Source organism: Mastigoproctus giganteus, chromosome 3 (genome assembly GCF_048544385.1).
Source record: "Mastigoproctus giganteus isolate SK-2022 chromosome 3, ASM4854438v1, whole genome shotgun sequence".
Lineage (NCBI taxonomy): Eukaryota > Metazoa > Arthropoda > Arachnida > Uropygi > Thelyphonidae > Mastigoproctus > Mastigoproctus giganteus.
In genome coordinates, this window is record NC_143577.1 from 48,800,804 (window position 1) to 48,816,764 (window position 15,961).

Sequence of the window (15,961 nt, forward strand, 5' to 3'; positions counted from 1 at the left end):
TGAACTTCAAAGCTACATGTCCTTTACACAATAACCAACCACTCATAACATCTGAACTGAAAGAATCTATATATACCTCAAGAAATAACTCTCCTGGCCCTGATGGAATCTACAATATAATGATTCGACACCTCAATCAGAAATCACTATCTTCATTGCTAAACTTTTACAATAGGATATTTCCTACTTCCTGGCGACATTCTTATGTAATAGCCATACACCTAAACCTGGAAAAGATCATTCGATTCCTAACAACTATAGACTAATTTCTCTAACCATCTGCCTGAATAAGACTTTGGAAAAAATGGTTCACCATCGACTAACTGGTACCCTGAATCCCAAAACATAATCAGTAATAATGTTTGGCTTTCAGAAGAATAGATCTTCCCTAGACCAAAGCTGAATCCAACATAAGAAATGCATTCATCAGAAACCATCATCTTGTTGTGATATGCCTTGATACAGAGAAGGCCTTTGATACCACATGGCACTACGGTATCCTAAAAGATCTCCATTCTATTCATATGAGAGGCCATTTACCATATTTTATTCAAAGCTTCCTTCGGCATATATCTTTCCAAGTTAGGTACTGGCAGGTTTTATCTCACACATACATACATACAAGAAGAAGGAGTCCTGCAAGGCTCTGTTCTTAATGCCACTCTGTTTGCAATATGAATCAACAACATCATAAACAGCATTCCAAACACCTTTGACTCGTATCTCTATGCAGATGATCTTACCATATCCTGCCATTCCCAGAATATGAACTATATTGAGAGCCATTTACAAATATCCATTAATAACATTGAATTATGGATGGCACAAAATGGATACAAGCTGTCAAGCCACAAATCTACAGCCATACATTTCTGCACCAAGTGCAGAATGCATTCTGAACCTGAGTTGCACTTGGCCAATCATCTTCTACGAATTGTGAAGTATTCGCCTAGGAAGTATTCGCCTCCTAGGGCTAATTTTTGATAAGAAGTTAAACTTCCCAGAGCACATCAAGTATCTAAGAACCACTTGCACAAAGAAAAATGAATATACTCTGGGTCATCTCCAGTACATCTTGGGGTGCTGATCATTATACCCTGCTCCACTTATATAAATCTCTAATTAGATCTCAGCTAGACTACAGATCACCTGTTTATGAATCAGCAAGGGAGAGCACCTTGACCTATCTTGCACCCATCCAACACTCTTCATATTTCATTTTTCTCACGAACCTCCACTTAGCACCAGAAGAAAGATGTTGCTGATGAACTACTCAGCTAAAATTAAAATTCTGCCTACTCATCCCATTTGGCCACTGTTGCATGATGTTTAGTGGAAAACCTATTATGCAAATAATAGAACAATTCAGCCTACTGGTATCAGGCTGCAGAATCTAACAGAAAGCTGGAATGTTCACCTTGATCCTCAGAGAATCAAAAGATCCGGATCCCCGTGGACTAACTTCACACTTTGAGCAATGGGGTAAAGGTTCTGTAGCAAATATTAACATCCAACAACTACGTTTTGCTCACTCATAAAAGTATCCCCACTTTACCAAGATGGTAAAGTGGGGGAACTTTTGTGAGTTAGCAAAGACTGATGGTTCAAAGTGAAAATTGAGTGGGTCAGCTGCTGTCTTCCCTAATACAAGTGTTTCAATTTCACTTACAACCAAATGCAGCAGCTACACTGCTGAGCTCCATGCCATTAAGCTTGCTCCGAAAAACATCTCACTGCTGTCAATAAATAAAAGTATGATATATACTGATTCACAGAGTGCTCTTTTAGCTTTGAAAAGTACTTCCCCACCTAACAATCCTTTATTAAAGCTCATAAAACATAAGCTGATGCATCTTCATGAGCATCAGAAAACTGTTATCTTTTCATGAATCCCTGGCCACAGTGGTATTCCAGGAAATGCATGTGCAGATAATGCTGCAAAGCATCCTTCCAACATAGCCTCAACAATTTACCTAGTCCCATATCCTGATTATAGACATAACATATGGAGAATATCTATGGAACAATGGACACTATTGTGGAAAATGCAAACAAATAACAAGCTATTTCTAATAAAACCTGAACCACAATTATGGACTTCTAGCCTTCGTAAAAATAGAAAAGAAGAAGTAATCTTAGGCAGAACTCATCACACTCACATCGCTATCTGCTTACAGGAAACGATCCTCCGCAGTGTGCACACTGCTCGCAACCACTTACAGTAAAACATATACTCCTTGAATGTAACTTGTTCAACAGTGCCCAACGAATGTCTTTTAGTTTCATTTCAGATTTGCAACAACCTTTCTCTCTGAATAGCATAATAGGTAAAGAAGCAAATCTTTCTGAATTCTTTTTCTACTTAAAACAAATAAAAATGTATGACCATTTCTGACTGTATTACTAAAAATGTTTGACCATTTCTCATGCAGTTTTTTATATAGAAAATCAATTGATTTGGGAGGCGCAATATGGCCTAAGTAGCCCTTGTGCCAGAAAACACCACAACAACAACAATTGAATTGAGAAGCTGCAATTAGAGGTAAAAGTCACTCCCAGATCTTTATAAGATGATACTCTTATTAACTTACATCCATTAAGAAAGTTTTCATACGAGGGTTGGTGTACGTCATTATAAAACTTTTGATATATTTATATTAAAGTTATTAACACGAGCCCAAGAATAAAAGGTGTTCAATTCAGTATTGTTTGTGATTCATAGGAATCCTTTATTTTGCTGACTTGATAAAAAAATTTAAAATGATATGCATAAGCTAAGTATTGAACATCACATGAATTAATGACTTATGTTAGATCATTAACATATATAGAGATTAGCAATGGACCCAGTGAAGATCCTTATGGCATGCCAATTTTTAAAATAAAATGAGAGGACAAGACTCTGTTGGTAATTATTTTATATTTACCATTAGATAGATACCTATGAAATCATTGTAGTAGTGGCTCCCAGAAACCATAAACTTGAAGTTTTTTAATAAGCTGAGTGAACAATGGAATCAGTGGTGCAAAAAAAACAATCTTTATTTATAACACATTTGTGAAACATCCACAATTATTGATTTGGTGACATATTGCCAGAATGTTAATAAATTTGATAGCACTAGGCCTTTAGGTCTAAAACTGTGCTTTGAATTGAAATAAAATAATTTATAAAACATGAGGTCTTTGAGCAAACGATTGTGTCGAAAACCTTTTCTAAGATGTTTAGTAAGGTTATAGGATAATAATTGTGAATCAAGTTACACGATCCTTTTTTAATATTGGAACTATATAGCAATTTTTAAAATCACAAGGACAAATTTCTGAACTCAATGATAAGTTAAACAGATTAATTATGTGGAATACCATCAGGTCCCATTGAATGTTTCTTTTTTTTTTTTTTTTATATAAGATGCATTGCATTATAAAGGTCAGCTTCATTAATAGTAAGTTGGAAAAAAGTTTAAAAACATGGGAAAGAACTGAAATCACTCTTAATTAAGAGAAATAAAATATTTTAGAAACTCAGTGTGTCATATCAAAAGCATCAGATATCTTATTAGAAACCATAAGAAAATTTATTAGAAGAATGAGTTGAATACTTAGAATTAAGTAAATATCAGAAAGCATTTAGATCATTTCATTGAGATACTGAAGATTTAATTGAATCAATGTGTTTCTGCATAGAGTTTTCTGAAGTTGTTTACAATCACTGTGAACCCACTTAAATTTTTCATAGTCCTGGGAATTTCTTGAAAATTCAAGTGAAATTTTCTGTCAGAGAGAAACTTATTAAATCCTTTGGGCAGTTGTGATATCTAGATATGGATGTATGTTGTATAAGCAAGTTCCATTCCTGTAATTTTGATCCCAAAAGCCCAGTTTGACTCGTAGAAAGATGTAAGTCTCAGATCAGATCATTTAGTTACAAGGTTGATCCTCTTGAGTTGGAATATATATTCTTCATCCTTGTACCTCATCCAGATAGTATTAGTGGTGACAAATGATGCAAGAAAGCAAGTTTTTATAGCATCAGCCAAAAAAAAAAAATACTTCCCACATCACATGTCCATCTGCTCTAAAACTTTATCTAGTTCCTCCTTAAATTAATTTAAAAATACTCACTTCCACAATGCTAGATGGAAATGAGTGGCAGTTGGAAGTTTTTTCTGGCAATTATTTGTACACTGGCTGAAAACAAATGTCTGCATATCTATTCTGTGATCATCCTTACTCAATTTAAGCTTATGTACCCTCGTGTGTGTGTGTGTGTGTGTGTATGTGTGTGTGTGTGTGTGGGTGTTGTGTGTGTGTGTGTGTGTGTGTGTGTGTGTGTGTGTGTGTGTGTGTGTGTGTGTGTGTGTGTGTGTGTGTGTGTGTGTGTGTGTGTGTGTGTTGTCTGAGCAAGAGGAAGGATGCCATCAGTATTTATTTAACTCAATCCATTCAAAACCTTAAACATCTTAATCAGATCTCCTGACAGGTGGCAAATTCAGATGCTGCAGTTTGCAGAACTGAAGACTTTCTTGGTAAGAGTACCCATTTATTCCCTTTTACTAATCTCATTGCTCTTCTCTGCACCTATTCCAACAGATCCATATCCTTCCCAAAATGAGTCTTCCACACATATATTTAAAGGTTGACTTTACCATTGCTTTATATCCTTATACAGCAGACTAATCACCCTCCTTAATCCTGCTGGCAAAATTCTTGTATATGATTGACAAAATCCCATGAGATGTTCTAGCAACCTGCCTGCACATTTGCACTGTTAGAGAACTTCATATTAGACTGTACAATTACCCTGTCGTGTGATCTCCATCACCATGAGTGTGGTACCATGCAATTGTTGTGTTATTCTAGGATTATTACTGCCCATATGTAGTATAGCATTTACCAGTGTTAAACTTCAATTGCTACTTTTCAGCCCATCTGAATAATTATTCTAGACCTTGTTGCAGTAGCTTATACTGATTATTGTCATTAACCCTGTTAGGTTCTGTATCATCTGCAAACTTAGACATCAAGTCTGATATACCTTCAACAATATCATTACTGAATATTGAAAACAGCAATGGATCCAGTACTGAACACTAAGAGACTCTATTAATAGCATTAATCCAAGAAGAGCATGCCCCATTGATAACCACTCTCTGCCTTCTCCCACTCAACCATCTCTTTGTCCATAACAGGAACTTGACCCTAATTCCACATTGCTCCAATTTGTACAGCTGTCTTTCATGTGGAACAGTGTCAAAAGCTTTTCGAAATCTGATGCCAAATTATTTTTTGCATCCAGTTCCTTTGTTACTGCTTCATGGTATCCAATCAGTTTGGTCAGACAAAATCATTCCTTAAGAAATCCATTCTGTGACTGTTGTATATAAATGCATTCATATCTATATGGCCCAATATTACTTCTTTAACCAGTGACTTTGCCATTATTTTTTCTGTTACAGAAGTCAAGGTTACGGGGTCTGTAATTACTCACTTCACTCTTAGTTCCTCCTTTGTGAATTGCAGATATATTTGTATATATCAAGAGTATGGGGTCATCCACTGAATCCAAGGCTGCTTTCCATAATTATGGCTAAAGGTTTGCTTACCTCTTTTGCTGCCTCTTAATATAATTGGATAAATCCAATATGCCTATCTGCCTCATGTTCCTTTTTCATCAACAACTTCCACTTTCCTCTCAGTTATTACAAAATCATTTAACTTTTTGTTGTTAGAATGTGATATATTTCTCCTATCCCCATCCCCAAAAAAATTCCTCAGTATGAATGTAGTTGCAAAATATCTGTTCGGGCTGTCAGCAACTGAGCAAGATCATCAAAAGTTATACTATTCATGAACAGTTATACAGGTATACTATGTTTGGGGAGGTTTAAGAATTGGCATATCATCAGAATGAACTGCTGTCCACATTATATGAGGCAGTTTTAGGTATTGAATTTTCTTACTTTTAGATGAAAAGCTATTGATTTTGGTTAAATAAAAGTTGCAATCAATGACATTTAATTTAATCTGACCCTTCAACCATCCTCAAAGTTTTACTGCACCAACAGATATTTGGAGCCAACAGTTTGCCCTGGACCCTATTTTCCAGCTAAAATGCAGATTAATTGTAAGCATTCTTGAGATAGAAGGAATTGGTCTTTTGTTACATTCTGTTATATATTTGCCACAAACTAGAAACTGTTGGGTTTATTAATGAACTGATATAATATTTTAGTTCTCACACAATAAAAATTTCATTTTCACTCAATGAATTATAGAAACACACAGAAACAGTTCACCTCTAGTTGTATTCAAATACCAATCATTAATTGCACATGTAGAACTAGAACTAACACAGTACTGGTACAGTTCATGGCTTAATGTTATTTATATTATAATGAAATAATATTGTACCAACCAACAAACTGTTTCAAAATAAATAACTTTACTCTGAAAATTTTAATTACATATACGTATAAAATATAAAAATTAAAAACTGAGAATTGTATAAATAAAAACACTAAAAACTGTATACAATTAACTAAAATGAAACTAAATGCTACTAGGTATAATATTTTAAGAGTTTAAGATTATCTATATAATATCAGTGTAGATATACCATAGACAACTCTTAAATTAAAAACTACAATAGTAGTGTAAAGGGCATCATTTCATCTGTATCTCATATTGTGCTCATCCTTCACGAGTTACCATGTATTGCACTACTTCGAATAAGTGATGCTTCACTAATAGAGAAAACTATTGTTACTTGTTTTCAGTGGGCACCACTTAGACGGCATCGTTTCAAGGCTTGTTGGCCTTTCATCAGTGGGTGGGCAGGTACCCTGGTATTGCAAACATGACAACCCAGTTGTGAAGTTAATCCGACATTACGAGAGATGTCAGAATGTGTACATGATAATATTAAAATGAAACTAAATGCTACTAGGCATAATATTTTAAGAGTTTAAGATTATCTATATAATATTGTGAAGGATAAGCACAATATGAGATACATATGAAGCGATGCCCTTTACATTACTATCGTAGTTTTTTCTTTAAGAGTTGTCTATGGTGTATCTACACTGATATTATATAGACAATGAACTAAAATAAACAAAACCAATATAAAATCTTATGAGAAGCTTTCAAGGCATTGTGCCTCTTTGTCAACTCAAAATAAGAAACATGATGGCCAGTCAGCGTTACTAGCTCAGCCATTTGTATCACTTTTGGAATGAAAGACATCTTAATTATAATCCATGTACCAGTGTTGAGGTATTAGACTGCCTTCACAACTCCTGCCGTCTCTTGTGGATGGAAGCCTTCCATATAGCTGCAGTGGGCTTCACCATTAATCGTAATGGTGGAATTCATATGCATCCTGTTATGGAGGCCATTATTTTACAACGTGACAAGAAACAATGCATTGCCACTTTCTGCCACACTGGATTTGCAAGGTCTGGTGAGTAATTTTATTTTAGTTTGTTGTATACAGATTTTAGTGATTTTATTTATACAATTCTTAGTTTTTAATTTCTATTTTATATATATATGTAATTGAAATTCTCAGATTAAAGTTATTTATCTTTAAACAGTTTGCTGGTTGGTACAATATTATTTCATTATGAATATACTCGGTGCTCAGGGCCTTTTTCCTTTTATATTATAATGTAACATAACTGGTCAGAACATGCTACCCAGTATGCTGCAACGTGTTACACAGTAATGAGTGTTGCTTAGGGTCATTAATAACTCTTAGTGATCCTCTTACAGGTGTGCCAATTTCATTTCTATACACAGGTGTAATCTTTTATAAGTTATGACATTTTATAACTTTGCATAAAGGCAAGAAGTAATTCAGAACTGTTGACTTTTTTGATGCCATCCTTTATTGTAATGCTATAATGGATACAGCTATGAATAATGCATTTTTTCTTTATTGATTTGCTTCATTACTTTTTTGATCATAAAAAAATAAAATAACATTCTTAATTTCATATTGTCATAATATATGCATAGGTACACCACTAATTGCTTTAAAAGCCTAGTTTCACTGCATGAAGTGGAAGGCATCATTATGGAAATGTAGTGAAGCCAGTGCACATCAACAAATGGATTCCAGAGAGAGGGAGAGAGAGAGACTGATATTGTTAGCATATCTTCATCTGTTGTTTTTGAGAAAATCAGTTATGTGAGTGACCATGTCCTTGTATAAAGTATGCCAAAATGAAATTAAGCCTGTTATTTTATTTTTTTCATGATCAAACTTTATCAATTCCAGTGTTATGATGCAAGTTTAATGGAAACACAATAATTGAGGAATAATAAAATCGAGAATGATATATATATATTGGTATTAATAACAAGTAGTTGTAGTGAAAAATAGCAGCTTTAAAAGGAATGATAAATTAAAATATTTGGATGGTTTATGGACCAGAGGCACTGCTGGTAAAAGCAGAAATACCCAGTGACCATAATGAAATGTAGATTAGAGTATGAGTGGAGAAATGCCGATCACATCCAATGTAGTAACAATGGAAAAAATTAAATAGGTACCTGTAAAATAAAAGTAAATAAAATAAAATACTACTAATAGTATGTAATGCTACAGATCTGATGATTTTAACTTCTTCATCAAGGGTCAGCAGCCAAAACCAAAGGAAATGCAGCAAGAAGTAAGGCCTCTTGATATGAAATATACGTAGTAAGAGGTAAAAAGTGAGCTGACGTATACAGGGTGTCTCAAAAATATTGGTACAAATGTTTAGGGGAGGTAGGTAACATCTAAAGGAATGTGAATCGCATAGGAACCCATAACCAGAAACGTCACGGGAAAGTAGTAGCAGAGGCACAAGAAGCAGAAATGACACAAGACGGTAATTAGTGGCAAACATTTATTTGACATAATATTAACAATGGAGTATGAGATGGATGCATTTCATGATGTTACAACAGATGCTCGAAAGTTCCACCATGAGATGCGATGCATGCGTGACACCGCCGCAGCATGGATTGGCAGACACGGTCAAACACACCTGGAGTTTCTTTGACAGTAGCAGCAGCGCAGACGAGTCTCGCCAGGAGATCCATTTCCATCTCCACAGGCGATTCATACACGATACATTTGAGGGCCCCCCCATAGAAAGAAATCAAGGCTCGATAGATCAGGTGAGCGTGGGGACCAGGCAACGGGTCCACCCCGGCCAATCCATCGACGCCCAAAACACCTGTTCAAATGGTCACGAACACACCTTCCATAATGGGCAGGTGCCCCGTCATGTTGAAACCAAATGTTGCGTCTCACATTTGCTGGAACATCGTCAAGTAACCCTGGTAGAACTTGTTCAAGAAAATCTGATATTTAGCAGAGTTCATGCGGGATGGTAACAGGTATGGGCTGACTAAGAAGTCGCCGACCATACCTGCCCACACATTTATTGCAAAGCAATGTTGTGCTGCATGGGGGCGCACACCGTGTGGGTTGTCGTGAGCCCACACATGAGCATTGTGCTGATTGAATAAGCCTTCCCGAGTGAAATAAGCCTCATCCGTGAATAAAACATAGGCTCAAAAATTCAAGTCTTGAACGCTTTCTTGGAGAAACCAAAAGCCACAAAAGCCACATGTGCAGGATGATCTTGGGGGAGCAGTAACTGAACCCTTTGGAGATGAAAGGAGTGTAAGGAATCATCGTGCCAGACACGCTGTACACTGCAACGAGACACTCCTAAGGCAGAGGCAATGGCACGTGTGCTGGTAGTAGGATTATTCTGGACGGCATTCATCACACTTCCTTCCCTGGCGGGAGTTCGCGTCGAACGTGGTCTGCCCGCACTACTCCTGTTATCTCTAAATGGCCCATAATCGCACAAATTTTGATGCACACGCGCATGTACCAGTGGTCCGGTACATGTCTGTCTGGGAAGTGTTCTCCATAAATTCATTGAGCGGCTCGTCCATTGCCCTGTACTAATCCATACACTAGGTGCATGTCTGCCAACTCACAGTTCGTATATCGATGCATGCTCTTCGTGCGGCGACTACTGCGCCGTCTACCGACTTACGGTGACTTTTCCGGTTATGGGTTCCAATGCGATTCACATTCCTTTAGATGTTACCTACCTCCCCTAAATGTTGTACCAATATTTTTGAGACACCCTGTATATCATAGCCGATCCGACAGAGAGCAAAATGGAAAGGAATAAAAACCAAATCAAATTTTAATAAAAATAAAAGTAAAAAGTAATTATTTAATTTTAATTTAATTTTTATTTTACTTAATTTTATCGGCTAAGGTAAAGAAAGCCAACACAAGAACAATGAGAAACGTCGGATAACTTACGCGGAAAATTAGTTTCCTGACACCGGACTCTAGCGCTGCTCGCTCGGTAGGTGTTATTGGTCTGGAGCCGAAATCGAGAAGGATATATTGATTGACAGGTAGGCGTGGCAAACGATGAAATGATTGGTGGTGGGCACGACAGAGAACAAGCTACTGTGTAGTCATTGGTTGGCATTATAATGTGTACTTATGAGTAAAGAAAGGTGCATAATAGTCTTGTAATGAATGGTAAACAGGTAATAGTAGCGATGAATCTTTTAAAGATGGAAGAAATTTGTAAGGAAAATAAAATGTCAGTTGATTTTTTGATGAAAACTAAATTAATAAAATTTCGTTCTGTTCATTTTTATGTTCTTCATTATGTTTTTTTCTCATTATTAAAAGTAGATTTTTGGAGTTCATGAGTGTTTTTACTATACTGTTGATTTAGGTTTGGTTACAAAATAAGGAAAAGGTTTCTTTATTTTTCGTTATATTTCATAACCTGACCTTAAATGGTAGGTTAGGAAATAACAGAAACGGTTTCCTTATATTTAGTGACCTAACCTTAAACATTAGGTTAGGAAATAATATAAGAAAAGAAAGAAAGATTCTATATATATATATATATATATATATATATATATATATATATATATATATATATATATATATATATAGTGAAAAGCTGTTGAGGTGTTGATTGACGTTATGATATACATGTGTATCTGCACGAGTGTCTTTAAAAATAAAAGTACTGTAATAAAAAAAATATATATTTTGTTAATAAACAATTTATGCGCTAGTCGACATGATTCTAAAGAAAAAAGGTTAGGTTACCCCCTCTATTTTGGGAGGGGTTCAAGCTCCCATGGGATTCAAGTAGAGGTAACCTGACCTTTTTTCTTTAGAATCATGTCGACTAGCGCATAAATTGTTTATTAACAAAATATATATTTTTTTTTATTACAGTACTTTTATTTTTAAAGGAAAGGAAGGTGTTCCACCATTATGGAAAGTGTTCATTAGGACAAGTTGCCATTAGTGCTACTAAAATGATGCTAACCCGATGTTATCGTGTCTTGTGTTTGTGCACCAATCAGCACATCGTTCGCCACGCCTACCTGTCAATCAATATATTGTTCTCGACTTTGCTCCAGACCGGTAACACCTACTGTCTGTTTACTGAGTGAGCAGCACTAGAATGCCGTATAGGGAAACTAATTTTCCGCGTAAGTTATCCGACATTTCTCGTCATTCTTGTGTTGACTTTCTTTACCTTCACCATTTTATCTTGATTTTTGCTTTTTACTTTTATTTTTATTTAGATTTGATTTGGTTTTTATTCCTTTCTGTTTTGGTCTCTGTCAGATTGGCTATGATATATACGTCAGCTCTGGTCTCTGTCAGATTGGCTATGATATATATGTCAGCTCTGGTCTCTGTCAGATTGGCTATGATATATACGTCAGCTCTGGTCTCTGTCAGATTGGCTATGATATATACGTCAGCTCACTTTTTACTTCTTGCTACATATATTTCATATCAGAAACAGAGGCCTTACTTCTTGCTGTATTTCCTTTGGTTTTGTCTGCTGGTCCTTGATGAAGAAGTTAAAATCATCAGATCTATAGATTAAGTACTATATGTAGTATTTTATTTTATTTAACGTACTTTTATTTTACAGGTACCTATTTAATTTTTTCCATTGTTACTACATTGGACGTGGTCAGCATTTCTCCACTCATACTCTACTTATCTATATACAGGGTGTCCCAGGAGGAAAGGTCAATATTCCAGGAGGTGAAAGGATAGGTCATTTTAAGCAAAAAAGTTCATATAAACATGTGCCCTATCCCAAATGGTTTCCAAGATAGAGGCATTTGAATGTTTATTTTTCAAGTGACAAATTTGGAACAGTTTATAATAAATTTTCAAAAATGCCACCATCAACTTCAGTGCACTTTTCTACTCTCATGAGAACATGGCGTGTTGCTTGTCTAAGTGTACCTTCATGTTCCTTTATATGGGCAACAGCGTCCATTATGCGAGCTAGCAGATCATGTCTTGTATCCACCTTTCTTCTGTACACTTCACTCTTCATCCAACCCGATAAACAAAAATCTAATGGGGTTAGGTCTGGAGATCTTGGTGGCCAGTTAATGGCACCACCACCAATCCACTGATTAGGGAAAATTCGATCCAGATGTTGCTTCACACGTCTGGTAGAATGGGAAGGGACCCCGTCATGCTGAAAGTACATAGCACACCGTGTGGCCAAAGGAACATCCTCTAGTTGTTCACCTAATGTATTTTGCAAAAATTGAAGGTAATTGTGTAATGTCATTCAATGTTCTAAAATAATGGGACCTATCAACAGGTTATCGATCATACTGCACCACGCATTGATTGAGAAACAAACTTGGAAATTTGTATCCACTGTACTATGTGGATTCTCGTGCGACCATCAGTGGGTGTTACGTATGTTGTTGATTCCATTCCAGGTAAACATGGCTTCATCAGTAAATAGTATTGATGGAAGCACTTCACGATTGTCATTTAACCAGTGACAAAATTCAAGACGTGGCGCTGTACCCTATGTGAAGATTTTGTACATGCTGTGGGTGAAATAGGTACAAGCTTTCTTCATGTAGTGTCTGCCATACATGTGTTCGTGAAACACTGAGATGTGCAGAAAATCTCTATGTGCTAATTATAGGACTACGCTGAACCATGTTCAGAATGTGTTCCCGTTACTGCACATTTTCTTGACTTCCTCATTCAGATGAAACATGAGCACTGTGAACATACCACTTTCACACAATGTGTTGAAAACTTTGGGAAACACTCTACGATCCAGAATTCGATGTGTAGGAAAGTGCCGGCGGTATTCTTCAACAGCAGCAGAGCACTATCATTGCAGAAGCCGCAAACATACAGCATGAGGCCACCATAGCCTAGTGGTCAGGCGGGCGGGTGCATAAGTACACGTGCCTTGAGTGACCAGGGTTCAAGCCTGTGACTGCTGAATACAGTGCTGTTTCTTGTATTTTGTCTATCTTGTGAACTCCTCTGACCGTTTGGTCGTCCCAGAGTATAAACAGATAATTTATTTATTTTTATTTTATTCGGCATTAGTAAAAATGTGCGACATTTTTAGCAAACACTTCTACAATTAGAACTGACGCTACTCACTGGTTCACTCGCAGTCTGATTCACTTCTACAGTCACAACAATCAACTGATAACTGGCAAGTAACAATCAATTGGTGCAGTCTGATGGGAGGGAAGGAAAATATTGCGTGCCAATTTCAAAACAAATGTACATTAAAGTAGCTCTATCTTGAAAACCATTCGGTATAGGGCACGTGTTTATATGAACTTTTTTGCTTAAAATGACCTGACCTTTCCTCCTGGGACACGCTGTATATATATATATATATATATATTTTTTTTTTTTTTTTACCTTTTATTTTATTTTTATAAAGGGCTCTTGCATACTTTATACAAAGTTGCATCCTTTACATGGATTAAGGTTGCTAAGCAGTGCCAGTCATCAGGAAAATGAAAATTTCAAATGCAATTGTAATTTATTTCCAACTATCACATAAGTACAGCTTTTAATATAAAATGAAAATTTTCAAATATCTGGAGTTATAGAAACATTTTGAAGTCATTTTCATAATCAGAGAGAAAAAATACTATAACAGAGGCCTTTATAGAAAAAGATATCTTGTTTAATAGTGTAATTAGAGCATATACACTTTTTAACTATACATTACAGTTGAGTACACTTGTGTTAGCTTGCTATTTTCATTCATTCTTTGAGTCTGAGAAATGTCATGAAAGTCATTATCAAATATTTCATGTTTAGAATAAAATATAGTGAAACTTCTTTATCTTAAACAGTTGTAACTCATATTCTTCATTTTCTAATGCAGGTATTTTGTTTTTTGTAAGGTTAATTAGATAAAAGAAGAAATAGTAACAGTATTTTAAAGAGAATTTCTGAGCAATTTTATTTTCATTTGTAGAGAGGAGAAAATTGTAGAAATTTAATTAAATTACTTGAGAATAATGTCTGATGGTTTTGCTTGTCGTGAAACTATTTTTTTGAACTAAACATTGCCAAACAAAGAATACTATGAACATCATTTTGTTTTGTTTTGCACATTGCACTTTTTATGAGTTATATTGGTTTTGCATAGGCATTAGTAGTGCACTGCACAGTATAAGTAGTCATCTGCCTTTTTTTAGCATATTTTGTTGCATTATTCTTATTTTTGGCTAATTTTCAGGTGTATATGCTGTAATTGACCTTTATGGAAGATGTGCACAAGTTTCCATTGTTCGTCCTTCAAATCATGCCACCACCTCCACCATATCACCTGAATCCTACTTGCATCCAAGCTCACAAGTTGTTGCTCCAGCTTCTGCAGGCAATAATGGTTGATTCTTTCTACCAGTATTTATCTGTTTGTTTGATTGTCTGTCTCATTTACTTTCTCTTTCTCTCTCTCTCTCTCTCTCTCTCTCTCTCACTCTCTCTCTCTCTCTCTCTCCCCTCATCCCTTCCTCATTTTTTCCCATCTCACATGTACTGTACATATTCAGTTTATATTCAATTATAAAGTCCACCAAATTAGGATTTAATGTTGTGAGAAATGCCTTAAAAATCATTATCCTGTATTTCATTTTTAGAGTAACAAACAGTGAAAATTCATTATTTTGAATAATGATAACTTATATTCTTCATTTTCTAAAATAGGAATTTTAATTCTGTCCGATGGGATTGACTTAGAGTTAAATTACTCAAACTTCAGTAATAAGAAGTTTGCAGTCTTAAAAATTTTCTTATGGTTTGGAATCTATTTTTCCTCTTTGTTTTTCCCTTTCCTGTTTTTTTCTATTAATTCACTGGAAAAAAATCACTTTTATACATGTTAAGTTTGCCTTATTTTTATTTTGCTACATTGTGCTTTTTAATTATTTTAATATCCATAATTAAATACAGTAGATCTTAGATAACTTGAATGTTTGATAATCAAAGTCCTTGATATCTCAAATTCTGGCAATCTCCTGCCAAAACCTCCATAGGAATAATGATTTAAAATTCTTGTAACTCAAACTGTGTTTAATGCTATTTCTCAATAACTTGATTCATTCCTGTAAAAGAAGTCAAAACATTGTTTTTATGCAGGCTAAAACAGAAAAGGAAGGAACTGGAGGGAGGGAGCTCATAAGTGGCACATTCATTATATCAATTCATGAGACATTTGTGCGCTCTCTTTCTCTCTCTCTTTTGTGGTTGCCCCTAAATGTTACAAATGCTGCCGATTCAGCCATACTTCACATATACCTGCTCACAAGCAACACCCACCTGTGGCCACTGCATGGAAAAAGGGCATAATTTTAACAATTGCCCAAAAATCTTCATGTGGTAGATGACTTTCATCAACCGGTGAAATACCACCACTTTGCTTATTGGAGGCTTGAAGTGGTGAAACCCATGTTTAGTCTCTAGAGCAAAGTTTCCGGCATCCCTCTCCCCCCATACTTCTCCTTCAACCCATGCACGGTACTAAGTACTATAGGTTTTGATACCTTTCATGTTTGGGGTTTTCATAAAAAAAATAAA

General features: G+C 35.6%; 1 protein-coding gene across 1 annotated transcript in view; it reads left to right on the forward strand.

Moving 5' to 3' along the window:
• Window positions 1-15,961, forward strand: part of Neurl4 (neuralized E3 ubiquitin protein ligase 4) — a 636,447-nt gene that overhangs the window by 277,753 nt on the left and 342,733 nt on the right. The window contains exon 13 of the mRNA XM_090369970.1: window positions 14,622-14,771. Within this exon, the coding sequence (XP_090226096.1) occupies window positions 14,622-14,771 (150 nt within the window). The remainder of the gene's footprint in view (window positions 1-14,621; window positions 14,772-15,961) is intronic.